Source organism: Cygnus olor, chromosome 19, assembly GCF_009769625.2.
Source record: "Cygnus olor isolate bCygOlo1 chromosome 19, bCygOlo1.pri.v2, whole genome shotgun sequence".
In the NCBI taxonomy this organism is placed as follows: Eukaryota; Metazoa; Chordata; class Aves; order Anseriformes; family Anatidae; genus Cygnus; species Cygnus olor.
In genome coordinates, this window is record NC_049187.1 from 9,424,591 (window position 1) to 9,452,363 (window position 27,773).

The following is a 27,773-nucleotide window of genomic DNA, read 5'->3' on the forward strand; positions in this document are numbered from 1 at the left end:
TAGCTAGGACAAACTACAAAGCAGCTTACCGCTGCCGTGCGGTCCACCTCGTTTCGGCTGCTGAGGATGAAGCAGGCTTCTCCATTGTCCATCCTGCAAACAGAGAGCAGCGCCCGTGCACCACCCAGGCCGGCCATGCCGGGAGCCTGCAGGCACCACCCGGGGCGCCCGCAGAGATGTCAGCGTGGCCATCGTCACCCAGCCAGTGACTGCTGGGGACGCGTGTGGCTGAATTACACAGTGCTTGCAGCCGTCCTGCATCCCCCCGAGGAATATTTCATGTTTAGGGATTAGTGAGCAGCACAGGCAGCATCCTAGCATCCCCGGCAGCAGCGTTTCAGCCCCAGCCCAGTACCCCCCCATGGCTGCCTGCAATCCCCCCGTCCCGCTGCTCACTTGGCTCTCATGAGGTCCTGGTCCTTCAGCGCGGAGCCCTGGAGGTAGATGACCCGCTGCGACCACAGCGGGATCTGCAGGACCCGCCGCACCTGGATATCCATCTCCGTGGGGCACAGTATCACCACGTAGTAGTCCTGAAAGAGAGAGAGGTTCGTGTAACCTTGTGGGCTGGCGTCCCGCATGCCTGAAGACAGAAGTGAGCAGGATTTTTAAAACTCAATGTATGGAATGAAGGCTGAGCATTGGTAATGAAGTGTAGGTGAGTTTTGCAAGGAAATGCCAATCTGAAGCAGCTCTGTAGTGCTGGCGCCCCATGGAAACGGAAAGGCGCAGTCATTTGCTAGAAGATCACTAATTAAGTGAGGATATTCCAGTCAGGTAAATCCCCCGACGTTTTGCAGTTACACATTCTGTTCCTGTGTAAGATTCCATCCACTGGAGGCATCCTTACAGAAGGCCGCCCAGTATGTATGTGTACGCCACACATACGCAGAGCTGTAAGAGGCCTGGCCACAAAACCAGGGCAGATCAGGCAAAACAAGAGCCAGGCTCAGCCGGTGCAGCCCAGCCATGCCCAGCACCACTGAAGCCCAGCACGGGCAAAACACAGAAGCAGTGAGCATGGGCACAGGCCCAGCCCTGACCTGCAGGCGCGGGTGGGCATAGAACTCGTTGAGGAAGTCCATGAGGAGGTCGATCTTGAGGGAGCTGACGCACAGCACAACGTGCTTCTCTGTCTGGGCCCGATGACGGCTGTAGTTGCCTCCCGACTTCTGCCGCTCCATCCACAGGTAGACGAGCTCCTCGAACTGCAAGCAAAAGCCGAGGGCTGATGTCCGAGCAGCAGGGCGGGGAGGCAGGCCGTGGTGCTTTGCTGCCTCCCAGACACGGTCCGTGGGGTGGCTGATGGCAGCAGGCAACTGGAGAGCCCTGGGGACGCGGGGAACATCCCCGTGTCCAGCCCAGGCTCGGTGTCCTGCCTCCCCAGCCCTGCCTCTGACCTGCAGCGGCAGCACGACCAGGGCAACGCAGATCATGATGACGACGAGGAGCTGGGAAGGCCAGATCTTTGGTGTCACGTCTCCGTAGCCCACCGTGGAAAAGGTGACGATGCAGAAGTAGAAGGACTTGAAGAGGGAGAGCTTCTCACCTGCTCTTTCTAAATGCTGGATGCCGCAGGTGCTGCAGGGAGAAAGCACAGGTCCCTCGAGCACCCGCACCAGGCAAACAGCAGTGCTCCCTGCCTGCAGCCTGGCACTGCCCTTTGCTCTGTGAAGGCAGCCTTCGAAGGTGACTTCCACTTCTGTCCTCAGGGGAAATTTGCCTGCAATATGCTGCCTGCATCTGAAGTGCATTTACAGCACCAATAAAAAGGATTCGGCTCACGGCACGAACAGATTAAGGAGTTAGTTTGACGTGGTTGCTCATCAAAACCATGGTGGGAAGCCGAGGTGCTGGGGGACACATTGCGATAAAGCACGGACAGCACTGAGCATCACAGGCGCCACAGCGGGCAGGAGGTGCCGCGGGTGAGGAGCCCGCTGAGCTCAGAAATTGCATTAGCCGCTCATCTGAGAAGATTGCCTTCGTTGTCAGAGACTCAAGAGCCCAAAAGCTTCATTTCCTGTCCTCTCAGCAACTGAATTGATATTATATGCTTCAAATGCAGAGCGAGGGGACGGGAGGAAAGCTCCAGAAGCCCGATTCAGAGCTAAGCACCCACCCGGAGCAGGGCTCCTTTTGGAAACCTGCCCCTGCTGTTGGCCAAGCACAGGGTAAGGGCCCTGTTAATTAGCTGGGCCTACAAACGAGCTGCTCAGAGGTGCGGTGGCGGGGGTTCGGTGACACGAGGCGCGACACTCACCCCGTGAAAACGAGACAGAGCAGGGTGCAGATCAGGATGAGCACCTGGTTGAACATCGCCGACTGGGTCCGTTGGATGGCTCGGTGCAGGTCGTTCTGGGGACGGGACAGGAGCCTCAGCAGCTCTCGCCAGCCGAGAGGCCGCAGGAGCACAGCCACAGGCCCTGCAGCTGCCTGCAGGCTCCAGAAACGTGCCGCCCTTGGCAGGGTTGGGCACTTCTGTGCAGAGCCACGATGGTTGGCCCAGGACCAGGCTGTGCCACGGGGCCGGAGGCACGCAGAGCGGGTGGGCATCCCCTGCTCACGCACCGAAGGGACCCGATCCGCAGCCCAGCCTCACCAGGAGGCGGCTGGCCTAGCCTCAACCCCGCAAACTTCACCCCAGCGCCTGAAAATCTGCCCCAAATCTGCCCCCAGGCACCCCAGTGCCAGGCTGCAGCATGGCCCGCTGCCAGGGCTCGGGCAGAACAGCTTTGGGCGCTTTTAGTTCCTGTGGCAGAGGAGCTGGGATGCCTGGGAGGGACACGGCTGGTCACTTACTATCATGTTTTCCAGGGCGTACTTGGCAAGCCAGCAGTTCAGAAAAACGGGGATGAACAAATTCCGCAGAGGAGGCCAGAATATCTAGAAAAGCAAGGGTTTCTCACAGGCTGACTTGCAAAGGACTCAGAGCAACCGAGTTCTTTACCAAAAATAACTGCCAGCTTTAAATGCTGCTTGGCCAGACACCTGCTTTTGTATATTTCACCACCAAAACCGCAGTATGTGTTAAACTTAAAGTTGCTTTAAGTGACTCCGGGGACTACACACCGTGATAATGAAGGGCACTGTGTTGATCATCTCGAGGATGAAAGAAATGCGGAAAATCTGTTCCCAGATGTTCCCCTGAGGAATTAAAAGTAACAACAATTAATTAAAAAGCTTGAAAGTATGCCAAAGGCCAATTAAGACGCTCCCAGTGCCCAGGTCCCTGCTAGATGTGAGAAGGACGCTAGCGCAGGCAGGATGATGCCGCGCTTTGCCTGGGAGTCGCGGTGCTGGTGCCAGACAAAACTTCCCAAAACGCCTGGTTCTTTCCCAGGCGGGTGGCACCTCTGTCGGTGGCTGTCCCTGACAAAAGCTGGGAACAGCAACGCTTCGTGTAAGGACTGAAGGCAGCAACGAACACAAACCTCTGACTCAAACACATGTGGGGGACGCCGGGGCTGAGCCTTTTCTGCCCCCAGGGCCAGGAACCAGCCATCGATGGGCCGGAGCCAGAGAAATATCTCCACCAGCCACACAAAACCATGAAAAACTCTCCCGAGGACTGTGAGGAGATGCCATTTGCTAAGGTCCCTGCCCTTGGCCAGCTCAAGGAGCCAGCTCGCCCCCGTCCCCGGTGTGCCCTGGGGTGGTGCCCGCTGGCAGCAGCGGGACAGGCACACGAAGGACAAGCGGCCGCAGTGACTACAACCTCCCGGCACAGTGCTCACCTTGTAGCTGAGATAGATGAGCAGCATGGTCTCCAGGAAGCTGATCAGAGCTATGCTGACCTGCAGAGACAGACAGCAGGCGCTGCTCAGGGTGCGCTCCTGCAGCCGCCCCCAGCAGCGGTGGCTGCCACACACTTCAGCCTCAGCCTCCCCGCTCGGTTTTCCTGCACCCGTCTGGTGCGTCGGCGGGCGCCCAGCACCGTTACCTCTGCATGGCCGGCCACTCACCTGAACAGCCCACAGTGGCAGTTTTCTATCCACCCAGAAGATATGTGACCTGCAAAGAACATGCCAGATGGATCTGAACCGTAGCTTAATTAGCAGCGCTTTTACTTCTCACTGCCTGCCAACCCGAGGCCATCTCTGACTTCATCCAAGGCAGGCTCGTTACTGGTGTTGCTCCATGCAGAGCCTGAAGCTGGGTCTGACAGTCCCCAAGCTCCTGTGAGTCCACCCAGCACAGCTCCTGTCCCACCAGCAGCCCCAGGCCCCTCCCAGCCCGCTCCTCACTGGGAGGCTCTGCACCCACCACCTGCGTCCCCACTGTCACGGCAGAGCCAGACCCAGCGCCACGAGCATCCCACAGCTCACCAGTTTATCTTTGTGGACTGGTTGAAGAGCGTGTAGTTCTGCTTTTCGCATTCCCAGCTGGAATAGAAACATAAACCAGGGGAGAGCCGTCAGTGGGACGGTGAAGGGACAGAAGAACGGACAAGAGGTGCGGGCTTTGGCTCCCTAGCTTATGGGATGCCATCTCCGATCTGTCCTGACACTGGGAGAGGTCCTAGGACAACATCCTATGGGGTCAGGCTCATTTTGGTCCCCATCCTGGTGATTTCTGCAGGACCCTAACTCACCCCGGCAGTGTTGAACACTTTACTGCTCCCATGCCGAGGTCTCGCCCTGCCCTGCTGGTGAGGGATGTGCTCCCAGCAGCCAGCATCTGCTTTACCACAGGCACACCAAAAGGGGCTGATGTTCCCCAGCTAACAGGGAGGCTTCCCCAAATCGCAGCTGTGTTAAACCTCACAAGGCTGTCTGTCTATGTCGCTCTTAATTCTCACAGGGCTGCAACCACTTTTGGGCAGTGCAGATGTCCTTGGCCGTCTGCAACCTTTCCAAAGAGAAAATTAAACTGCTAACTCTCATAGAGCGCCCTAGCCCTTTGAAAAAAAAAAAAAATCAGCATGTGAGATAAACAAAGCAAGGACATATTAAAAACAGGGCTATGCCGAAACCCAGAGCAGAGCTGCTAGATGGAATCATCTGTCACCTCAGGGATCTAAGTGGCAAAACGCATTTCATTCCCAAACTCTTAAATGGGATTTAGCAGAAGTGTCTTCAAGGGCGTCGCTATTCAGAAAACACCTGCCTGACAATGCACTGAAGCCACGAGCACGCGCCTGGGCCGGCAGGCAGGGTGGGCTGTGCACCCCAGTTTTCAGAGCCCCAGAGGCAGGCAGCCCGCAGCAGAGCCGCCCCAGCACGGTGGCACCACTTCTGCTCGAGCTCACGGTGCAGAAACTGCCCCTGCACCGACCTTGGATTTTTCCACCACCTTTGCCCCGTGCATTGTGCAGGGCCAGCACGCCTGCATGACTTTATTTGAAACAGCGAGAGAAGCCCTCGGGGACCTACAGTTTTGCTAAACCACCTGTTGGTACAGGGAGAGAGAGGATGGAGTGAGAAAAACCACCTATCCCCCTGTGTGTGCGCGCCGGGGGGAGTGAGCGCCCGGTGCCAGCTCTCACCACTGACCGGGGGGGTTTGGGGCTGTGGTGGCACCGTGGTGGCACCATGGTGGCGGTGGCACTCACCAGCCTATGCCCTCCTCCGGGTTGTCGAGCAGGACGCGGACGATGTAGAGCAGGCAGGTGAGCAGCTTCAGCGAGAAGTTGAAGAGCCGGATCCTCAGACCTGCGGCGGAGGGGCCACGGCGTGGGCAAGGCAGCGCCCCACGGCACGGCCCCATGGCACAGAACCACGGCACAGCACCACGGCACAGCGGGTGCAGAGGAGGAGGAGCAGACGCAGCAGCACTGCGCTGCTGGGACATCCCCCGTGGGGTTCAGCATGGGCCCCCCCTGCACAGCCACCCCTGGGGCACCCACGCTTTGCCCAGCCGTGTCGGGTGTACCGCAGCATTACAGACATAAATACTGGAGAGTCAGCTGCTCACCAGCCCCAGTGGATGCAAGACAAATCGGGGAGCTGCTGGGCTGTATCCCCCTCGTTAACCATCACCCATGAAAAGCACGGGACTGGCAGGGCCTGTGCAGCGTGCAGGAGGGGGGCCGAGCAAATCCACTCCATCCACCCTCCCTCCGCAGCCAGTTTATCGGGCTATTACTCAAAGTGCAAGTGAGGAATTCATCACATTTTCATTAAAAACTTCCCCGCGGGCACCCTGTTGTGCCACGCTCCAGCTTTTTAACGAGCCGGCAGGATGCAGGGAGGAAAGGAAAATGTGAGCTAATAAATTAACGAGCGGGCTCCCTCCGGACAGCTGATGAGAAAACAGCTTCCAACACCATTAGTCAAGGGACAGCTCATCTGCAGGGCCAAAGGGAGGATAGTGGAGTTACGGGGGGCTATGGGGGCCCCCAGCTCCAGCTGGGGACAGGACAGGGGGTGGCGGCAGCCCCAGGCTGGGCACCACAACCTGGCTCAGCACCAGGGCTGGACGGGGCCGGCTGCCAGCAGATGGCAATGGCTTCTCGTCCCCACCTCCGCGTGGGCAGGGAGCACTCACTCGACCGCTGGTTTTTGATGAAGAAGAGCTTCAGGCGCTCCTTGAAGGTGTTCTCATTCACGTAGAACTCCACCTGCACCCTGCGGGGACAGTGCCCGTGGGGCCGGTCAGTGAGGGGGGCATGGGCAGGACCCCTGGCACCCAGCCCTGGCCCCTGCAAGCTGGGTTCCCCCCGAGCCTCCCCCAGCTGTCCCAGTGCCCCCAGGGCGGCCCAGCACCCACCGGTGGCATCCCACTGCCCCACAGCATGGCTGCAGCTTGGGTGAAGGGCTCTGCTCTCATTCAGGTGCACCAGGCTGGAGCCTGGGGGGCAAACACCTCCCCTGCCATGCACCCTGCAGCTCTCCTCACCCCTGTATCCCCCCAGCTCCGTCCCCCTGCCCGCTCGCAGGGCTGCAGCCAGCCAGGGCCGTGTCCCACGCCCCGGCCTTACCCGTGCCGGAGCAACACTCGGCAGCGAAGCTGTTAAGAACCAAATCTGATCTAAAAGGAGGAAAATTCCCCGTGTTGCTAAGAAACCGCATTTGGCCATTCCAGAAGAAGCCAGGAGCTGCCAGCCAGCCCTGAGCATCCCTTGGTGGCTGGTGGCACTGGGGTGAGGCGAGGGACAGCCACCACCGGGGGCTTCTCCCAAACAGGGTTGGAGCCAGGAGGAACAAGGGACCAAGCCAACCCCACTCACCCCGGCCCCGCTGGGCACGGCCGCTCCCATCCCAGACACATCTCCCCCACCACAGCTCCATCTTGCATGCCCAAAGCCAGAACCCAGCCGCAAATCGCTCCCGTGGGCAGGGCTATAAGTCACACTGCCTGCTCAGTGCAGCCCGGCAGGGATCGGTTCCCGATGCTCTGCTTTAGGTTCCCGGCAGGACAGGGTCCGCTCTTCAACGCCACAGCTAATAACGGGGCCAAGTGCCAAGATTTAGCAATTTCCCCTCTCTCGCTCTAAGGCTAAGCCCCTGAAATGCTGCTATTATTACTGTTTTTTAATTGCTTGAAGGTCACCAAGGCACATTGCCAGGCGAGGCGCAGGCCACGGGGACCAAACCACAGTGTCAGACCCCGAGACCCCCTCCCCGTGCCTTCCACCTCTGCAGCCCCCGTGCCCACGTGGCGCAAGCTGCAGCCAAACACAGCCCCGAGGACGTGATTTATTGGGCAGCAGCTGCCAGGCTCACGTGGTAGAGGGGAGAACAAACCTTCACCGTGTGTGAACACCGAGCTGGGCGGGCAGGGAACTGGGGAAGGCTCAGGAGCCCCCCACTGTTGGGACCCCGTGCTGTGATGCCGGCATTTAGCAGCCGGCCTCGCTCGCAGGAGCGTGGCATCCCTTCGAGAGCTGCTTGTCGGGTTGGAGAGGCAGGCTTTTACTTTACAAGCTTCTTATGCACAAAAAGCAAGAGCACGGAGAGAAAACCATTGCCTCAGGCATGATAGTTGGGATAATATTTTATAAGGGCTATCAAACTTTCAGTTGCCAAATGTGTCCCTCCGGCCCCGGAGCAACGCAAACCCCAACACCTGCACCCCGCAGCGGCCGGGACGGCAGCAGAACCTCAGGGGCTGGCAGCGGGGGGATGAGGAACTTTGCAAGCAAAGCTCAGACGCACATTAACATTAACCTTTTCCAAAGCCAGACTTTGCAAATAATTCAGCTGTGCCAGGGCATAAATTAGGCAGCTCGCGATGCTGCATGCACGAGGTAATTGCTCCTTCTCCATGTTAAAAACATCCCCAAAATGCCCAGAGCGGGGGGACCTCAGGGACAGCGCTCATCTCCCCACATGAGCAGCACAAACCCCTGGGGGCAGCCAGATGGTTAGCTGCTCTCTAGCACTGCAGCCCACCGCAGGACTGTGAATATAAACGCTGGTGGATAAAAGTGAACGATTAGGAGAGATCTCTCTGACGACGAAGTAGCCATACACCTCCCAGTAAGAATGGCAATGGGAAGAGGCAGCACTGGGAAAGCAGCTGAAACGGATCCGGGGGGAGGTGGGTGCTGGCTGCTGCCATGGGGCAGGCAGGGGATGGGAAGGAGACTTTCCGTGCAGGCCCCCACCGCTGCTGGGTCTGGCAGCCCCGGTGCGAGCAGCGCGGGGCCGGGCCAGGCACCGGCCGAGCCGCGCGTCCCACAGCGAGCGAGTGGTGCCTTTACCGGGCAGCAGTCACCAGAAAGCACAACAGATCCTTCTCCACTTCCAGCCAAGAGAAGGCGATCAGATCATTTAGAGCACATCCTTTAATTTCCCTGTCAAGAATTTAGCTTAAAATAAAAATCAGCGTGCCCACGGCACACCCCGGCTGCGCTACCACGCTGCTCGCAGCCCCAATTCTGCGTCCCCGCTGCCTGGCTCACCCAAGCTGCTCTCCCTGGAGCCCAGCTGGGCCCACAGCACCCAGCGAGGAGCCCCAGCCCCCCAGGACCCCTGTCTGCAGGGTTTGCACCAGATCGTGCCCTCCCAGCACCCAGCAGCTCCTCAGGGCCGTGCCCTGGGGGGGCGGCAGCAGCTCAGCCCCGCCAGCCGCCCCGATAAGCATCGAGGTACAAGTTTGGTCACAAGCCCTCGCTTGGAAGTGTAATTACTGCTATTATGCACTTCATAATGCCTGAGCAATTTCATTTTCTTCGCCCGGTTATTTACTGTGCTTTATTAATCTAAGATTAGAGACAATTTGTTCTAAGACGATGAGCTCCCGAAAAAAAGACACAATAATTTGTTCTGAAAAGCGCAGGGTACGAGACCGAAACGGGCACAGCTCTGCTCAACGGCGTTACAACAGGCGAGGAGGAGCCCGGCCAGCTGCCAGCCCCCACCCGCACCCCCCCCGGCCCCACGCGCCCCCCCCACCCCCCCACCAACCCACCCATGACGGCGACAAGCACAGCTCCACGCCGGGGCTCACCGTGGGGGGCCGGGGCCGTACCCCGAGCTCCTCATCCCCATGAGGCCCGGGGGGCACGGTGGGCGCAGCGGCTCCTCTCTGGCCCCGCAGCTGACAGCTGCCTGAAAACTGAGCCGGCTCCGAGAGCAGGTGCCCAGCAGGGTCCCAGCGCCCAGCACCGCCTGGATGCTGCCCAAAATCTCGCCGCTGCTCCCTGAGGAGGGGTTTACGTGCATGGGATGCTTTTGCTCTGTTTCACAAGGATCAAAATATTTTGCCGTGAGAAATGCATCTTTGAATAAGCGTGGCTCTTGAAAGGGAGGAAAAAGTATCAGCACCTCTCTGCGTCTCCTGTCCTTGCTCCCATGCTGCAGCTGGCTGGGGAGCACCGTTCTCACCCAGGGAATTTCTCAAGACAGGAGGAGGTGACCAGCACATGTGGGGGCACCGGGAGCCACCATGGGGAGCTGATGGGGACAGTGGAGGGGACAGCCAGCACTGCACAGCTGGGGCTGGGAGAGGCAGTGCTGCTGGTGCAGGACAGACGGACACGAGCTCTGCCACGAGCACGGTGCGAGCATGGGAAGGGGAGATGGGCGCATGTCTGCACATCAGGTGCATGTATCAGGTGCATATATAGCACCTGGGCGCCTGCCAGAGCGAGACGCGCGGCGCAGGCTGCCCCCGCGCTCCATCAGCAGTAATTGAACAATTGCTCGGAGGAGGGGGGCACCGCGGCTCCGCACCGCCCGCACGGCTCAGCCCCGGGAGCAAGCAAGGCAGCGGCTTCGAAACGGGGCCCAGCGTGCTTACCCAGCGCCGCGGTTAAGTGTGCCTCCCCGTGAACGTCTCGGCTTCTCTGGGGGCTGCCACACACCCCCCCAGCATTTCTCACGACACCAGCTTCTGCAGGAAACCTCTGGAGCGCGGTTAAGCAGGGCAGCACAGCGCTCCGTGCTGCAGAGGAGCTCCGATGGCCACGAGACGCCGCTGCCCCAGCACCGCCAGATGCCCGGTGCCACTCCTGAAGCACGGCACGCATGGCAAAGCCACTGAGAGATAGAGCCCCCAGGGACATGGCACACTGAGCTCCAGGACTGGCTCAGAAAGGGGCTTCCTCAAAATTTCCTCCATTCACCATGGGAATAAACTGAGAAAAAAAAGGTATCTCCTGTTTTATTACAGGAGATTTGTGCTTTGTGCCCAAGGGAATGAAGCGATATTGCCAATCTCTCCATGGCAAATTAAACACAGCTGGACTCGGATAATGCCACCCTGGCTCCAACAGGGAACACTACAGATTTTTTAAGATTCTGGTAAAAAGCAGGCTCCAAGCAGCTGCTTCCGGAAAGGCGCTGCCCATGAGCAAGGGCAGCTGCACCTCGTGAGGCTGGTCCTCCCGGCCACCCGTCGCTGCCCCATCCACCAGCTCCACAAATGCCTCCGTGCCGCCAGGTGGAACGGCTCAGCCCCTGCCCATGCTGCAGAAAAGTGTACCAATAGAGCAGAAATCTGCTGCTGAACTTATTTTCCTCCTTGCTGTTCACTGGGGAGGCTGCTGGGGAAGTGGGAGTTTTATGTTGCAAGAGCTGACCGGCTCGTCGTGCCCTGGAGGATGCTGTGGTTCCTCTCCGGCTACACTCAGCACCTGTGGCGCTCAGCCTCAGGCCGAGTCTGCAGCCTCGAGGTGTGATAGCTGCAGGTGGTGAGGAAGGGGATTTTCCTCCTCACACGTGGGCAGCACGAGCCCAGGCAGGGACACACTCGTCCCTGCATCGACCACACGGGGAACCCAGCCCCACGCTGCCCTGCAGCCGCACCGTTGCTCTCAACAATAAAAAAAAAAAGATGAAAAACCAGAAAGAGAAGAAGCAACAGAATAACATGCTGTGCTTTGTTTGCCGTATTTGTTTTGCAACATTGGAGATTGACACTCAGGAATCTGCTCCGATAATTGCTTCTGCTGATGACTCTGGATTGTTTAATTAGAGTCTGCGCACGGAGCTCATCGCTAATAGGCAATCACCAGTTTGCTGCCAAGATATCACTCCTTCCCCAGGAAGGAGCCGAGCAGATATTGCTCCCCGTGGCGGGACCCATTTCTGTTTCAGGAAGCTTTGCAGGCACTGCCCGCCACCCTTGGTGCCAAGAGCAGCCAAGGAAGGAGCTGGGGCAGCCCGGAGCACCCTGAGCACCGCTCGTGGCAGCACGTCCTGCTCGCGCCGCTCCCGACATGACATGCAGGCATGCACGGCACTTACTGCGAGAAGGAGGAATCCACGCTGAAATCCTCGGCGTGGGGCCTACGGGGCGAGAGCATCACAAGGGGCGAGGTCAGTGTCCAACAAATGGCACGGCGGCCAGGCAGCGCCAGGGAAAGCTGGCACCGAGCCCCGGGACTGCTCGGGGACACCCTGGGGTCCCGTGTCGGGCACCTGGGGATGCTCGGGTGGCTTTGTGGGCACCCGGCTCTTCTACGGGCTCAGCTCCACAAATAAAAATCTTTACGTATGCTCTCTGGGTTTTCTTTGATGAGCCTCTGCTCTGTCTCGAATCAATTTCACACTTTGTGCAAAGAATTTACATTCTGGAAGGTGCCGCTCGGGGTGCTGCTGGGAGCCCGGCACCGTGGGATCCCTGCGCACCTTCAGAGAGCTGAGCTTGCGCTCACAGTTGATGATGAGAAAAATGAAAACAAACCAAAAATAAAAGAACGCAAAGGAACAATGACGGTGACATGGAGTGTCAATGGCGTGGTGGGAGAGAGCATAAAGATGGGCAAGAGCATGGGGCACTGCAGAAGGTACCAGCTTCACACCCCACTATGTCCCTGCAGGTCCCAGCAGAAGCTGAAGGAAATCCCCCAGCGGCTGCCCCAAGCTGGGGAGCAGCCCCACAGCCCCACACAGCACTGCCCTGCTGCCATCCGTGGGCAATAACCCTTCCCCGGGCTGAAATAACGCACAGCAGCACGGTGCTGGGCAACACAGCCAGGAAAGAAAGAATCCCCTGTGCCAAAATGATGCCCCTTTCAATAGGGGATGGATGTGACCCCCTGGGAGCCCCCACACAGTCAGTGCCCTCCTGCCTTCTGGGGGAGGCAGCCTCGTTTAACCTGATCAGGGCAAGTAGGCAATACCGCCAAAGAAAAAGGGGCAGGTACAGCTTGGGGAGGTTTTCTTTTATTTCGCCTCACGCTTTATGAGCCCACAGCGCTCTAGTATAGTCCAAACAATATAAAAGCAATAAATTCTCATTTCAATTAAAATGCGAGTCCAACAGAAAGCTAATTCACTCCCCAGCTATCCAGCAGAGAAGTCTCCCTGCCGTATATTGAGTTTGCTGTTCTGCCTCTGCTGTTATCTGTGTGACGGCTGCCCCAAGAGGGCTCGCGGATGTCCGAGCAGGCACGCAGCGAGAAGCCGAGGTGTGAGGCTGGAGCCCTCCCTCACCAGACAGCACAAAGGCAGAGCAGCCCCCCCCATACCCCCAGGATGCAGACCCGGCCCTCCCCAGCCCCACTCCCTGCCCTGCAGCTTCTCACCCCCACCTGAGGCTCTCGTGCCACCCGTCCCAGCAGTGACGGACCCCAAGAGCTTGAGGACAAACATCCCCGAGCTCCTCCAGCTGCAGAGCGCAGGCGAGGAGAGCGCAGGAAGGCGCCCAGCCAGCCCCGCTCCCCTCGCATAAAATCGGATTAACACAGCGGCAGGGGCTGCTCCAGCCCCCCCCGCACGCGCTGGGTTTTGCACAGGACGTGTCCGTGCCTCGCAGACACATTATGGGCAAGAAACTGCAAATTAATTGGTTCTCTCCTAATACACCGGCAGCTGGCAGCCGGCTGGTGAGAGGCTGGCACAAAGAGGGGGTTGCTCCAGACCCCGCTCCCCACGGCAGGGGACGAAGGCTCCCTGGCAGCACCTGGCCACGGGGCGCTGAGTCGCACCGGTCTCTGCTGGCCCTGGAGCTCCGGCCTCCCCCAGGGAGCTGCAGCTCCCCGAAAGGCACCGCAAGAAAGGGCTCAGAGGGACAGGCAGCCCCCAGAGCTGAAGCACTGCAATGAGAACCCAGCAGCAGGTGCTTGCGGTGTCCAAAGCAAAGCACCTCTTTGTCCAGCTCACAGAACAAGAAGCAACCCCGAGGCGTTACACTGAAACTTTCCCTCTTCCCACCAGGCACCCGAATTCACAAAAACCGTCTAATTGCTGAGAAAATATGTAAAATAATTTTTAAGGAAAACTAAACCCCACTCCAATTCTCACCCGAAAAAGGGTTGTTTTCCACACATCAAAAACTTAACAAAAAGTTGGCGGGCTCAGCTTACTACAGGAGGGCCGGGCCCGCTTTCTGCAGGGAGCAGGATGGACAGGAGGACCCACAGGGCGCAGCACTGCTTCTACAGGCAATGTGTTTTAATGTGTTTTAAGTAACCTACTTTAAGTTCACCTGTTTTTTTCCTCCAGATCAGCCTTCCCGAGCATCGCTGCACCCCTCCTGGCCATACCCTGGCAAGCCCTAGCCGGGAGGCAGCCAGCAGGGTGCTCACCCCCGGCTCCCTGCAGGCTGGTGGCAGAGGCACTCCTACAGTGACAGCAGTGACAGCAGAGAGCAGAGACAGAGCAAAGAAAGGAACTTCGCTGCCGCAGACAGCTCTGTCATCTGCTCCTGGAGCTGCAGCCCCTCGCAGAGGGCAGGGCTTTATTGGGAGGGGAAGAGACAATGGCACGTTTATTATTAGAACAAAGGCAACCGAGGAACCTTGCTTGTGTACAGGAGCGAGCAAGCACCTGCCCGCCCACGCTGCACCGCAGCTGCTCGGCACTGTCCTGCTCCAGCTGCACACCTGAGGCTGCGGCACCTCGAGGGAGCGTGGAGGCATTCAGCTCCCCTGCCTCTTGCGGGTAATTTGGGGCAAAATGCCTACACTGTGTGTACGGTGCTTGAAGATGGAGGAGACGGGGGAAAGGCACAGCTTTGCCGGGCACACACAGAGCCTGCGCTCAGCTCGCTCAGGTCTCTTCCCCCCAGCCAGTTCCCAGTGCATTCTCTGCCATCTTGCAGTTTTCTGGGAGGTATTTTGGTAAACGATGGGTATTAAAATTCACTTCTGGTTGTGAACTTCCCAACATTTCCAAGCAAAGAGCCCCTGCCTCGACTAGGAGCCCCTGGACGACCCCAGGGCACCAGTGATCGCCCGCCAGCACCACACTCAGCTTCAGGCTGCTCAGTTATCACCTGCCAAGCTCAGAGGCATCTCGAGGTCGGGGGCTAAGGGAACCCCCAGCTTGGACAGGTCTGTCCTCCTGGGGAGGAGACGGGGCAAGGCAGGGGGACGAAAGTGAACTATGCGAGGTAACTGCTGGGGAAGGCTTCCCAAAGCGCCTCTAAGAGCGGAGATGCACCACGGTTCTTACCATACTGACAGTGAGAAACTAATCCACAAAAATAGCCCGATGTGAGAAGGACAGATGGGAGGAGACGAAAAAGGAAAGCAAAGAGGGGGAGAAAGAGTGAGAAAGAGGAAGGGAGAAGCGAGCGGAGCAGGCACACGTCTGGCCACCAACACGTGCGGGATGGGACGGAGCAGCCCCGGTGGCTCCGCCGGGCAAGGCAGCTGCATCCCAGGGGCTGGGATGGGGATTGCATTACGAGCCACTTGCAGCCAGTGCCCAGCGGCTGCTGGTGCTGCCAGCCCTGCCCTTGCAGAAATGCTTGGCTCGCCCGCGTGCCAAGCCCACTGGGCAAAGATGCCCTGAGAGGCGCGGGTGGCTCATAATGCACGTCTCCCTGCCTTCCCTGATGGGCTGAGCGGTTCCCTGCGGCCCTGCTGAGCCCCGGGGAGGCAGTGCTGCACCCCAGCTCCACGTGTCCCCGCTTGCTGCAGCCCTGTGCCACCTGCAGTGGGGCTGGCAGTGGGGACAGCTTGTGCCACCCGCAGGGATGCTCCCCCAGCGGGGCTCGGGGTCTGTCCCGCTCGCTCGCACCGTACCGAGCAGGTCAGCCTCCTCCTCCGCAGCAATGCTCTGCCCCCATGCCCTGCTGGGCCCTGATGGGCTCAAGAGACCAAAAATAAACAGGGCAAAAACCCAAGCGCACGTTTCGAGTGTGGGTGTCCTTAGGCTTGGCACCGCATCCACATCTCAGTGCCTATATAGGGCACGGCGCCGTGCGGGAGGAGCATGCCAGGGACGAGCCCAGCAGGACCTGCAGGGACTGGGAGCACAAACACAGTCCGAAACATGTCCAAACCCTGCAGGAGGGAGTCGGGAGCTGAGCCCTCGGCAGGACACGGTGACCTAGGGACCAAACAGGGATGGTGAGCACTACCACGGAGCAGCTCCAGGGTGAGCGCAGGAACCAGGCAGCCCCAAGCCCACCTGGCTTGAGCCAGTGACAGTCGCAGGCTGTGTTTACAACCCCTCTGCTTGGCGCGACTGCTGGCAGCTGGCAGCTCCCTGTGCCGCCAGCCGGGACCCGGGGCTGCTGCCTCTCTGCCAGGACCAACAGCACGCTCACAGCCCGGTGCTGCTCGGGATCTAAGCCATCGGGCACCGCGCCCATTTCTGCAACGGGACTCCACTGCGGCCCGTTCAGTGCCACGCCGCTGGGGTGGCAGAGCAATCACCTGCCCTGTGGAGGAAGGAGATGCCCAAGCAAAATGCACCTCCTGACAGCTCCTCCTGACAACAGCCTCCAAGGCGGAGAGGGGTACCAAGCCCCCTCAGTCCCTACGCTGGGCACATCCCAGCCCCTTGCCCTGCTTTGCCATGCACAACCCTCAGCAGAGCATCCCAGCGGTGCACAGGAGAACAACCCGAGCACAAAGAGGTGCTGCGGGATCCCCGGGATGCTGAGCACGAGGCAGATCCCAGATGGAGAACACCCCTGGTATGCTCGCTGTGCTGGGGCAGGCTGTGGAGATGTCCCATGCCCAGCTCCGTGGGACATCCCCACTGCTCCCCTTTAGGGCAAAGCCCTTCCAGATTCCCAGGCAAAACCCTAGGGAGCCAGCCAGGCTCTTTTTCAGGTCGCCTCCGTGACGGCTCGCAGCAGCACAGCCCGCAGCACTACGGCTTTCTGCACGCCCAGCGCTGCGGGGGCACATCTCAGTGCCTGGCACCGCCGGTCCCGGCTCCCAGAGGAGCAGGACAGGAGCCGTGCCCGGCACAGATGCAAAAACACTTCACTAAGCACACAGTCTGGGTGCCTCCTGCCCCAACACTGCTCCGTTTCTGGTTCTGAGAAGTGGGGCTCAGCCCTGGTAGCGGAGAGCTGGGGCTGCCGGGGGCAGATTTTTGCCATGGCAAAGGCAGTGCTCAAACAGCTGGACATAGGCAGACACACGGACACACAGACCCTCCAGCACAGCCCCGCCAAGAGCTCCCTGCTGGGGGCCACAGCCAAATAGCATCAGCAGACGAGCCAAAGAGGGACCACAGAGGTGGGCAAGCCCTGGGAAGGGCCCTCTGTCCCCTCTGCAGACAGCCCTTTTTTCCCAGAATCGCCTCACCTGAGGCTGGTGCACAAGCAACACACGGCTTTTATTGAAGCAAAAACAAAAGAAATTTGGAAAAATATCACTTTTGGCTTCTTGCCCTCCCCCAGGGGGGTTCAGCCTGGCAACACATTCAGCTGCAGGTGGAACTTGCACCCGGCGCTTGTTCCCGAGACCTGCCATGGAGACCATCGCCGAGCAACCCGGCTGTTAAACGGAGCGGTTTTCATGGTCCCAGCAGCCCGACTGGGCCCTTCCACAGCCCTGCTTGTGTCTGGGCGTCAGGCGACAAACACACACCCAGCAAGAGCTGTTTGTCAACGCCTGGCGGCCCCCTGGGAGAACACGCATCGATTGCTTAGGAATTACATTTTCAAACACGTCTGGGAGGTTTTCTTGCTCTCTGAAGCGCTCGGCATCCAAGAAGCCTTGGGTTAAACTCTCCCAGCAGCGTGCTGCTATTTCTCACCGGGCTGCTGCTCAGTTCCCTGTAACATGGCTGAAGCGAAGCCCCACTTCTTGGTGCCAAAAATACCACAACCGCCAGACGAGGAGAGGCTGGGGGCGGTGGGACCGCGGAGCCTGCAGAGGAGAGGTGAGGGAAGGAGCTAATTGCTGCCTTCAGCTACCCGATGGGAGGCTGCGGGGCGAGAGGCAGCCAGACTCCTCTCCGCGTGGTGAAAGGACGGGAGGGAGCAGTCACAAGATGCAGCAAGGGGAATTTAGACTAGATATAAAGAAAAAATATTCACCCTCAGAGTGATTAAGCACTGCGATAGGCAGGCAGAGAGGCTAAGAAAGCTCCGTCCTGGGAGGTTTCCAAAACTTGGCTGGATCGGTCCTGAGCAACCTGATCCAACCTCAGCCTTCGTCCCTTGAGCAGCGGGTTGGAGCGCAGGCCTCCCACCGCCCCTTCTAACCTGAACTAGTCTACAATTCTCATTTTCTCCCCCAGACCTCAGCAGCTTCATTCGGTTTCAAACAACAGCACCTCGTGGTCCTGCAGCCTGAGTTCAGGACTCGTGCAGCGTGCTTGTGCAGTGCTCAGAGCACCTGGAGAGCTCGCCCTGGGCCACGCCAAAGCTCTGCGGAGCTCCATGCCCGACCTCTGCGCCATCCAGGGTAGGAGGACCACTGCTGGCCCCTGGCCCTCCCGGCTTTTTGGGCAGATCTTCAAACCCGGAGCCGTTACGGGTATGTTTACAGTCCCTTAAGAATATCAGTTTGCCCCAGGATGCATAGTGGCCAGAATTTCCCCTACTTCCCAGCAGAGCTGCATAAACAGGACACACATATCTTGTAAAAATATTTAAAAAAAAAAAAAAAAAGTCCGCATGTCCGGTGATACAGAGAGATCAACAGCACACGGAATGAGATCCGAGCACGGTGATTTACATACCCTCACGCCTGCCAGCAGCTGCCTCCCAAAGACAGAGCCCTCAGCCTGCAACACCGCAGCACTCTACGGAGAGCACAGCGGAGAATTTGGCTTCCCTGTGATTTTCTCCCACCTTTATGCCTCCCCCTCCCTGAGTCCTCCCCAGCACCAGTCCCCCCTCATTTGGGAATGAAGCCATCTCTCCCAGAGCTGCCCAGCTGGCCCCAACCCGCTCACACCGGTCCCCCCGGGCCAGCCCCGTGCGCCCTTTGGTGGCTTCACGGTGCGCAATGTTGGGGCTGCGGAGCGCTCTGCTCCCAGATCCCTTCCCAAATCCTTTTCTCTTGTTGTGACCGAGAACCCCTAAAAGCTTTGAGGCGCTGCAGTGACTAAGAGAGAGAGCAAGAGGCAAATAAAGTAGGTGAGAATAAAATTCCCTGGCTTCAGCCGTCTGGAGAGCTGCTTTGCATCCCTGGGAACATCCTGTAACTCACATCTTCTTCCACCGCCACCTTGCAATTTCACCCCAAACTCCCAGCAACAATCATTACTGCTAACTCGGTAACGCTGCTTCCGTCTGGCTTTGGAGGAGACGAAGCGTCTCAGACGTATTCATAATTTCAGAAGCAATCTTCCTTCCTTTGTTGCCTGCATACGCAGTGCAATACAAGTGCACAAATCTCGCTCATAACAGCCAACTCAATTACCAAGGAGCAGCGCAGGAGAGCTCAGCAGTCAAGGAATTCGGGCTCAGCTGGCTGCCAGAGGAGCACAGAAGTGTTGCCATCAACTTCCCCACCTCTCGCCAGCAGTGTCCATGGCACCACTGGTTCCTTACAAGAGGACTGCAGCAAAACCCTTGACTTCCAGGGAAACCCAGGGACCTGGGGTCAATGCTGGGTCTTTACGAAGCCCTGAGGTGCCCTGCTGTGCTCCGCACACTTGGCCTTCTGGCAACTGGTCCACTGCAAGCTGCAGCTCTGTGACTTTGGGAACTGTTGTCCCCGTGCCCCTGGATCCAGCGCTGCCTTGCAGCGTACTCCTCGTGCCACACTCCCTTCCAAGGGACGCGGAGGGGCCAGCCCTGGGCATGGAGCTGTGGCCCCACGGTCCTGGGCAGGAACCCCCCTGTGTTTAACCGTAGCTGATTAGCAGGGGTTCGGATGATTTCGTTCGAGTCCCCCAGCTGCAGGAGTGAGCCTTGTCCCAGCCCCGGCACGTCTGGGTTTGAGAGGCCTGGCGCCGTGCTGAGGGGCACATCGCAGCGCATGCAGGGGTGCCGGGAAGCACACGGTGCCATGGCTCCTACCCGGGTGGGCCAGCCTGCCATGCCGGTCAGAAGGAAGGCATAAAACCAGAGAAGGCACCCCTGGGAGCACAGACTGAGATCGCCTGTCGAAGCGCGATGACACCCCCAAAATCAGGGACATGGTTCCTGTGTACCCGCATGATGCCCAGCTGCAGCCTCCCGCACGTTTGCAGCTTTCGGACGCGCCAGCCCCAGCCTCACGAAGTCAGAAGGCAGCAGCCCACCCAAAAATCAGCGCCGGTGCCATCTGGAGAGCTGGCACATCGCGCCCGGGCAGAGACCTGCACTCAGAGCAATGTGGGCACAGCGGGACTCTGCCTCCCGGGCCCGGTGCCCAAAGCGGGCACCGGGCCCAGCGTGGTGCCAGGGGGGTCAGTGGTGTTGCCAGCCCTGCCTGTGCCCCCTCCCAAGGGGCTGCATCTCCTAATCCTTGCTTGTTGCTACCTCTGCCAGCCCACCTACGGGCTACGGGAGGATGCTGCAGCCGAGGCAGTTAATTCCTTCCAGTCTAACGCCAAGCAAGTAAAATTCGCTGTGAGCAGGAGCCTTCCTACTGTGCTAATTTGCACTGGAAACCAGAGCTAGAAACAGCACCAAATCACATCCTGGGAGACACACAGCACACAACCACAGGTGAGGCAATTTTTGCTGAGAGGGAAGAGAGCATGGATGGGCTGAAATGTTGAAGAAATGGAAAAAAAAAATAAAAAGAAAAAAAAAGAATAAACAGAACGAGAACTGAATTACTGACATATGCATCCTCGTTATAATGAGGGGACCTAGCTTCTTCTGAAACACTGTGCAATGTAAATCGTTTTTATCCTCCTAAAAAATAGCACGTTTCTGCCTGTACATATCAGTTGTGTGCTTGCAGAAAGAGGCTGCAGCATTTCCTATGGTAGCTTTTTTTTTTTCCCCAGTTGTAAATAAATTATTCCTCAGAAGGGGGATCAAGCATCTTTTCTCCCAACTGCAAACATGGTGCTTCTGCACAGTGCGTGCTGTGGTGTAGGCAGTGTAAATAAGCTTCAGTCTTGTACCGCACAGATAAGGTGCAATACAAGTTAACAGTGTCATGTAGCAGCCCTACAGTCTTAGGGCTGCCATTCACACATGCTTATGGCATATTAAAAAAACATGGAACACTTATAAAAAATGTAAAGGAACTGGCTTTCTTCTGCTCCAGCTACCTATTTCATAATACAACTTTAGAGCTGCTGTGGCTCTTTAACATCGCTCGCAGAAGGATTTCATCTGCCACCCCTCCGGCCCCCAGTGGCACTAATCCTTTTCCCCTTATTCGAAAGATAAACCGTGCTGCCTCCCCCACCCCAAAACCCACGCACCACTGCAGTCCTGCAATACCTTTGTCCGACATCGCTCCCCAGGGATCCCATCCTCCGAGCTGGTAACAAGGGGCTCACCCCGTGGACATCCTCGGTCGTTGCCGGTGGGACGGTTTTCACGTGCGAGTTGCTCTCGGAAGGGGAATTCTTCAGCTTGGCTCTCGCCATCCTGCGAGCCTCGGCTGCTCCGAGACTCCCTCCTCTTTCCCCCCTGAACTCTCCCGTACATAGCAATCCTCACCGCATTCAGTTCAGAGCCGTCGGCACGTACCATCTCCTTCCTTCTTCCCTCTCCCCACTCGCAGCAGCCCAGTGGAACAATCCTGCCCTGTGCATTTATTTTGGTAGTGAGGGGAGTCAAGGCAAACTCTCTGGCCTTGCTGCTGCAACCAAGTCGGTGCAAAATGACCGGGGAAACATTCACAATGCAGAAAGCTCTGAAATGGCTTTGTTCAGTAAATAACGCAATTGCCTTGGCAGCCTCCTTTAAAAAACAGACGATTGCATTACTCCTATCACCACAAGCAGGGCAGGGGACGAGGGATTATTTTTTCCCCATCCCTGTTTTTCAGTAGCGACACGAGGGGGAGGAAGCTATTTTATCTTACCCCTCTGTGTAAAGAGCAGCGTGTGCGGACTGGATGCCAAGGAACAGACGCAGTGTGCTTGGCTCGCAGACACAAAGCAGCAGAGCAAGGTTCCTCCTAAACGTACCCGTGGTGAGCTGAGTGGGGGGAACCCCCCGCTGCATCCCTCTGAGCGGGCAGCGGGCGCCCAGCGCTTCCACCCTGCCCACCCGGAGGTGCTCAGGCAGCGCCCAGAAAGGTGCTGTGCCAGCTCAGCATGGCTTTCCCTCCCCAGGTGAGAGCCCGAGCTGCTGCTCCTTGAATTCGCTTGGCATCCATTTCTCAAGACATCAAACAGAGCAGGGAAATCTTCATGGCCAGGGGAGCCCCTGACGAGAGAGAAATCCATCCGTCCCCCCGTGCGGGGCTGGAAAGAGGGGGTCATGCATCTCGTCCTCTTTCTGGGGGTGCCACCAGCCCATAGCTGCTCCTACTCATCTCACGCTTGATGGCTGCTCTCCACAAAAAGCATCTTCCAGCCGGCCTCGGCGGTGCCAGAGCTCATGGGGACGGCGCCACAGCACCACGGACAGAGGTGCCCCAACACCGCCCCATGGAGAGCCCCCAAACCACCTCACGGAGCACCCCAAAACTGGCCGGCCATCTCCTTTCTCTGCCGTGCCAGGGGCCTGTCGAGCCCAGGCTCTGCTGGCAGCTCTCCTCCCCGCTGTCAGTGCCTCGAGGGGCCTCGTCCCGGGACACAGAGGCAGTCCCAGGCTGGTGGGGAAGAGAAACCAAGTCCCTGCCTCCTGTTAACAAAACCCACGTTTGCCTACTCGGCGAGTAATTTCTTAATGGGATTTCTCCGTAAGACGTATTTTATTTCAGCATTTTGAAATGTAAAATGGATAAAAAACCGCAACCCATTTACTAATGTGCCAGCTTTCAGCGCACATTTAATTTCTCCTTTTGCCTCAAAATGATTCATCAGATCAATGCGCCTGGTTCCTCACCGAGCCGCTCCTGCCTGCCTCGGGGCTTGCTTCAGCTCCCCCAGCCCCTGCCCCGGACCCACCGCATCGCTCTGCTTCGTGCCCTCCTGGCCAAGAAGGGCCAGGGGCTGGGGCAGCAGGACAACTCCTGTCCTATAGGTAACTACCTGTAAGTTCTGCTCTGCGTGGTGCCCCCAGCTCCAGAGGAATATTACGTTCAGCATCGAGGTTTGATGGGAAAAGTGGATTACGCTGAAATTCTAACCCCGGCACTGATGCCATCAAGCAGCAGCACTGGGGATAAAGAGGTATTATTAGGGAAAGGCTTGGGGAATTTTAGCAGAAAATTGCAGCCCTCCTGTCACACTTTTGTTGTATAGGAGGTGACAAAAAGCATGCAGCCGAGCCCCTTGAGAAACTCAGCTCCTGCCTGTGGGAGCCTCTACCTGAAGACACCTCTTCCATTAAGCACTTAACACAAGCCAAGGCACAAAAACCAGGAGAGAGAGGAGCAATCCAACGCAGGGTCACAAGAAACAGGACGCAGGGCTGCTGTTCTGACCCGCCGCTTCCCTTCCGAGGCAGGAAAGAGGCCGTCCGAAGCCGAGGAAACCTCCCGGAGGCTGCCAGGTCCTCCAGAGCCAGTCAGGGCTGTGCGCTGTTCTTCAGGCTGCAGCACAGGAAGCCAAGCTGCTGGTGAGGGGAAAAAAATCAAGGAAGCATTTGGCTGCCAGGTCGCTGGTGGAGCATGATGCTGTCTGTAAGAGGGGAAGGGCTCACACTGAGTGCTGCAGCTCGGAAAGCGAAGGTCTGTTACTCAGCAAAAGATGTTTAAGACTAATTGCAGGTCCCCTGTGCTGCTGATGCCAGTTTATGGCTGTTAGACGCTTACCCAGAATTCAGACAATGCAACAGTCAAAAGGCAGCACTCAATATATAATGAGCGGTGTCCAGAATGCCCGTTCTTGCTGGGAAGTTGCATGTTCCTAGAAAGAGCAATGGCTGTAAGATGCAGCCCAAAGCACACAGTACGAGAAGGCAAAGGACACCCCCAAGCATGGGACCGCGGAGGAGGAAAGCCACCGAAACACAGCCCCGGTAACTTCACGGGCTGAACCAGAATTCCTCTGGCCCAGAAATATTTGCCCGGCTAAATGAGTGCCAAACATCCGGCTGCAAGCCAGGAAGCCAGTGTTTAATTTTAGTTTGAGAACCCATTACAAACTGCTGAGCTCTCATTCCAGGGCCTGCATTATGCAGAGACCACTGCTGTGCTGCTGTGCCAGGGTCTAGGGAAATGGCTCGGAATTGCTCAGCAGCAGTTGCAGTCATAATAATATTTCTTAAGATACGATTTTAAAAAAGAAGCAGATTTTTCCTTAGTCTTAATTGAATCCACAGCAACTGTCTCATTAGATATTTCCCTTTTATCTAGGTAGCTTTCAGTCCCAACTGCCAAAACTCCTTTTACGCACCGGTTCAACATATTAATAATAAAGCACGATCTAGCTTATTGTAAGTAGCTGATGAAATGGGAAGGTGGTTTTTTTTTCAAATTCTTCTGGCAAGTAAACCCATTATACTCAGACAAGACCTAAAAGTGTTAGCATGACAGGCTTCTGTAAGAAAAGACGGTTTAATACCTTTAAAAACCTGGAGAAGTCACCCTGAAAGGCATATACTCCATGTAGGAAGACTTCAGAAAACCACAAAAGGTAACTCGGTTGTGTAGGGTGTGCATTTTGCCAGAAAACCTCTGTGCTCACGGCTGCAGCAGCACCGCACCGGAGAGATGCCAGCACCCATAGCCCTGTTGCTGCCAGCAGGACTACAGGGAAATGAAGACTAATTAAGGCTCATTACCGGATCACTAGCAAACCCCCAAGTTCTGGGGAGCGCTGGGAGCTGCTCCAGGACCACCCGTGCTGGCCCAGGCTGCCCAGCTCCGCACCTGGCTGCATCCTGCCCTCGCAGGGCAGCCGTCACTGCTTCGTGCCACGACTCCGAGGAAAAGCAAGGTCCCACGCAATTTTAACCACCACAAACTCTTCATCAGATGCAGCGCTACCAAAATTTCAAGGGCCCTACAAGTTTAACAGCATGACATTAGCACTTTAGTAAACTTCAGAGCACCCCTAATACTTGACAAACATTACAAATTTCCCTGGCCAAGCCATTTGCTGAAGTGTTTTTCAAGAAGACAACCCAGGCCGGATCCACCCGTTAGTCACCAGGGAATGCCCTACATTTCCACAATGCATTTTGCAAACAGCATTTCAAAACCTGCCAATGCCTCAAGGTTGCCAAGGTTAGTGCACAGCCCTGCAAAGCCAGTGGCTCTGCAAGGCTCCTGCAGCCAGCCTGGTGTGGAGAGGCACGAAGAAGAGCTGCTAAACACCAGCAGAGGCACCTCTCTTCAACTGAGCTGGCTGCAAACGTCAGTATTTTTCAGGAGATTTAAAGATTTTTTTTTTCTATTTACCATTTTTTTCTCTTTTCCAAAGGGAAATTAAAATTGCAGAAGACTGAGGTTTGGCTTCCTCACTAGAATATCTTTTTCCTCTGACATTTGTTTCAGTTAAAACAACAAATTTGTCAAAAAGAAAAAAATGTGTTGATGCTCCCTTTTCTTTCTCTGCGTGGGACGCATCCCTTCCATCTCCGTGGGGTGCCAGCGCTTCTCATCCTCCCAGCGCCGCGGTGCAGGCAGCGAGCCCAGAGGCTCCCCGGGAGCAACCGAGCTGCTCACCATGTGCAACACTGACCCAAGTAATTCTTTTCCAAACAAGCCAGATCCTCCTGCCCATATTTTTGTCCATCCAACAGTAGGTGGAGTTGCGGTTAATGGTAGGGCTGAAGCCAAAGAGCCTCAGTTCCTTTTACAGTTGAAAATACGATATCAGTACATTGATTACTTCAGAATTGCAGAGAGATTAGAATATACACGAGATGTCTGGGAATCTTCCCTGAACAGCGAGGATGTGCTTGTCTATTGATAATCAGGCTTAGAAAATACTGCCTATATTGATCCTGGACCGATCTGAAAACCTCTCTCCATTTCCCTTCCATCAGTGAGGGGAGGAAGCCCATCCGGCACACCATGGGAGTGGGAGCCCAGCGCCCGGCTGCTGCGGGGAGCCAGCAGGTCCTTCTGGGCAAGGAGCACGCCATGAGCACCGGGGTTCAGGAGAGAAATAACCCAACCCTCTCTGCAGGGTCCGGGGGAAAGGCAGGGGCTGGCTGGAGGCTCCAAGCCAGCACCCAGGGATGCCAAGGGCGAGGCCACCATGGCACTTGGCAATCAATGCACCCGGGATGTGGTTTGCAGCTAAGCACGTGTGAAGCCCCACATCTGGCACACGGCAGCTCCCAACCTTCCCTCTCTTCCCGGGCAGCAGATTGCCAGAGGCACTGGGGGGGGTTTCCCAGGACTTTGGCTTTCTTTGCAGTGACCCCGTGTCTTGGCAGCCTCATAAAGAGATCCAGCAATGGGCTGCACGCAGCAGGAGAAAGCATTTCAATGACTCTCCCCCCGCATTCGCTGTGCACAGATGCATTATTATTCTCCATTTGCATTACTGTCACACCGAGAGGTCCCAGCCAAAACAAGCCTCGGCTCTCCTGGGTTTGGCAGAAGCACAGAGCAGCAAGCTAGGCCCCTGCAAGCCTGAACTCTGACCAGAGTTGGGGTGCAAGGGGGAACACATGGCAGGACAGAGAAGGGGGATGAAAACCCCTTCCCAGGAGCTTGCTCAGAAATTTTGGCCTCTTTGAGCCCTCCAGATAAGAAGCCAGCAATTATTTCAATGTCACTGCTCCCCACACGAGGATTTTCAGTGCCAGGAGCTGGGAGTCCCAAACCAGGCTTGGAGCGACCGGAGAGGCAAGGTGCAGGGGAGTGATGCTCATGGGGGTATCAGGGCAAAGCAGCTCTCTCTGCAGTGCCCGCACACCAATCCCTAAAGCACAAGCAAGTGAACGGGGTGTGCCCAGTCTCACAGCCATTTCCACCAGCTTCTGGTCCCTCCACGCACTGCCTTAGCAGGGTTAATTCCTGTGCACAACAGGACCCTGAGAAGTTCCCTGAGAAGCAGCTGGATGGATCTATACCACTGCGAGCTCTCCTTTGTATCCGGGACTCTTTCCTGACATTTGTCTTTTTAAAAGCAACACCATTCATATGAAAAGTTGATTACTTCCACTTGTTATAATTATTCTCACAAATAAAATCCAGCTATTCCCCCCTCTGTGAGTATGGGGGATAATGGTCCTTACCCTTCCCAGCAAAGCGTTTAAGTACCCAGCCTGAGAAGCTCTGTTCAGAGCGCTAAGTGTTATTATTAAACTGTCATTAAAAGCATTTCAGGAGAAGTTCATAAAACCGCAGGGATTTCGGTCGTCGCAGCAGCTGTCGGGAGGGCAGTTCAGCTCGGCGGATACTGCCGAAAGCGCCAGCCGTGCGACAAGACCCCGTTGCCTTCAGCAGCCTCTGCTGGGGCACCTGCACCTTGGGCAGTGCCAGGGTAAGCTGTAAGCCCCTTACCCGTGCTGTGCCCAGGGATCAGCCCCCACCGGGACGGGCTGGGTAGGGGGGGCACCCAAAAGAGCCCAGCCAGAGAGCCCAGAGCAGCAGTGTGCCACTGTCCACCACATCCCCTGGCAGCTGCCCGAGCCTTTGGTACCGCAGCAGACACCGGACGCTCGAAGGCGCACAGGAGATTCGCGTGACTGTGCAGGCTGCTTTTTTCTTCACTCGCTCTCCCCGTTTAGTCCCGGCAGTGCAACCAGCCAAGGCGATTGCAGAGCCCCGGGAGCAGCTTCAAGCAGGGGCTCTCGGCCTGGCGGGGTCTGCTCAGCGGAGTTGGGAGACTTCTGTGATAAACTGGAGCGCTGCGGTTTCAGGGAGGAACGCTTCAGAAATGGAGGGAAGCATATTTAGCAGCAGCAAGAGGGCTGGAAATAGAAGGAAGCCTTTGAAGAGCCTGGCTGCTGGATATGGATGGGAAAACTATGTACAGCAAGAAAACGCGCGCAGAGCTGGCAGGCAAGCTGCAAGCCCAGAGGGGGGACGGTGTGTCTGATTGCAGAAGAGCCTTTGATTTCACTTCTCTTCCCCACTTCTCCACATTAACATTTCCAACGTTAACAATCCCCAAATGTTCACGTGTACAACGGGGGAGAGCATCTCCCCTGAACGCCCAGGGCTCCGGCAGGGCCCAGCACCATGCAGCCGTGCTCTGCGGCTCCGTGCCAGGGGCTGTGGGTCCCTGGTCCCAGGTCCCTCATCCCTCTGACTGTGGTGCCCCCAGAGC

General features: G+C 57.2%; 1 protein-coding gene across 8 annotated transcripts in view; it reads right to left on the reverse strand.

Annotated features, from left to right (window-relative positions):
* KCNT1 (potassium sodium-activated channel subfamily T member 1) overlaps positions 1 to 27,773 on the reverse strand; it is a 68,354-nt gene that overhangs the window by 14,434 nt on the left and 26,147 nt on the right. For 2 of the 8 annotated variants that reach the window (XM_040531200.1, XM_040531199.1), the window contains exons 1-14: positions 20,923 to 21,314; positions 11,637 to 11,678; positions 6,490 to 6,569; positions 5,555 to 5,654; positions 4,329 to 4,385; positions 3,966 to 4,014; positions 3,738 to 3,797; positions 3,073 to 3,147; positions 2,803 to 2,886; positions 2,264 to 2,358; positions 1,401 to 1,581; positions 1,044 to 1,208; positions 397 to 533; positions 30 to 93 (exon numbers count right to left, since the gene is read on the reverse strand). In XM_040531200.1, coding sequence (XP_040387134.1) covers positions 30 to 93; positions 397 to 533; positions 1,044 to 1,208; positions 1,401 to 1,581; positions 2,264 to 2,358; positions 2,803 to 2,886; positions 3,073 to 3,147; positions 3,738 to 3,797; positions 3,966 to 4,014; positions 4,329 to 4,385; positions 5,555 to 5,654; positions 6,490 to 6,569; positions 11,637 to 11,678; positions 20,923 to 21,071 — 1,338 coding nt within the window. In that variant the 5' untranslated portion in view covers positions 21,072 to 21,314. Of the gene's footprint in view, positions 1 to 29; positions 94 to 396; positions 534 to 1,043; positions 1,209 to 1,400; positions 1,582 to 2,263; positions 2,359 to 2,802; positions 2,887 to 3,072; positions 3,148 to 3,737; positions 3,798 to 3,965; positions 4,015 to 4,328; positions 4,386 to 5,554; positions 5,655 to 6,489; positions 6,570 to 11,636; positions 11,679 to 20,922; positions 21,315 to 27,773 lie in introns of those variants that run through there. The other 6 variants (XM_040531198.1, XM_040531197.1, XM_040531205.1 and 3 more) reach the window with 4 other exon arrangements.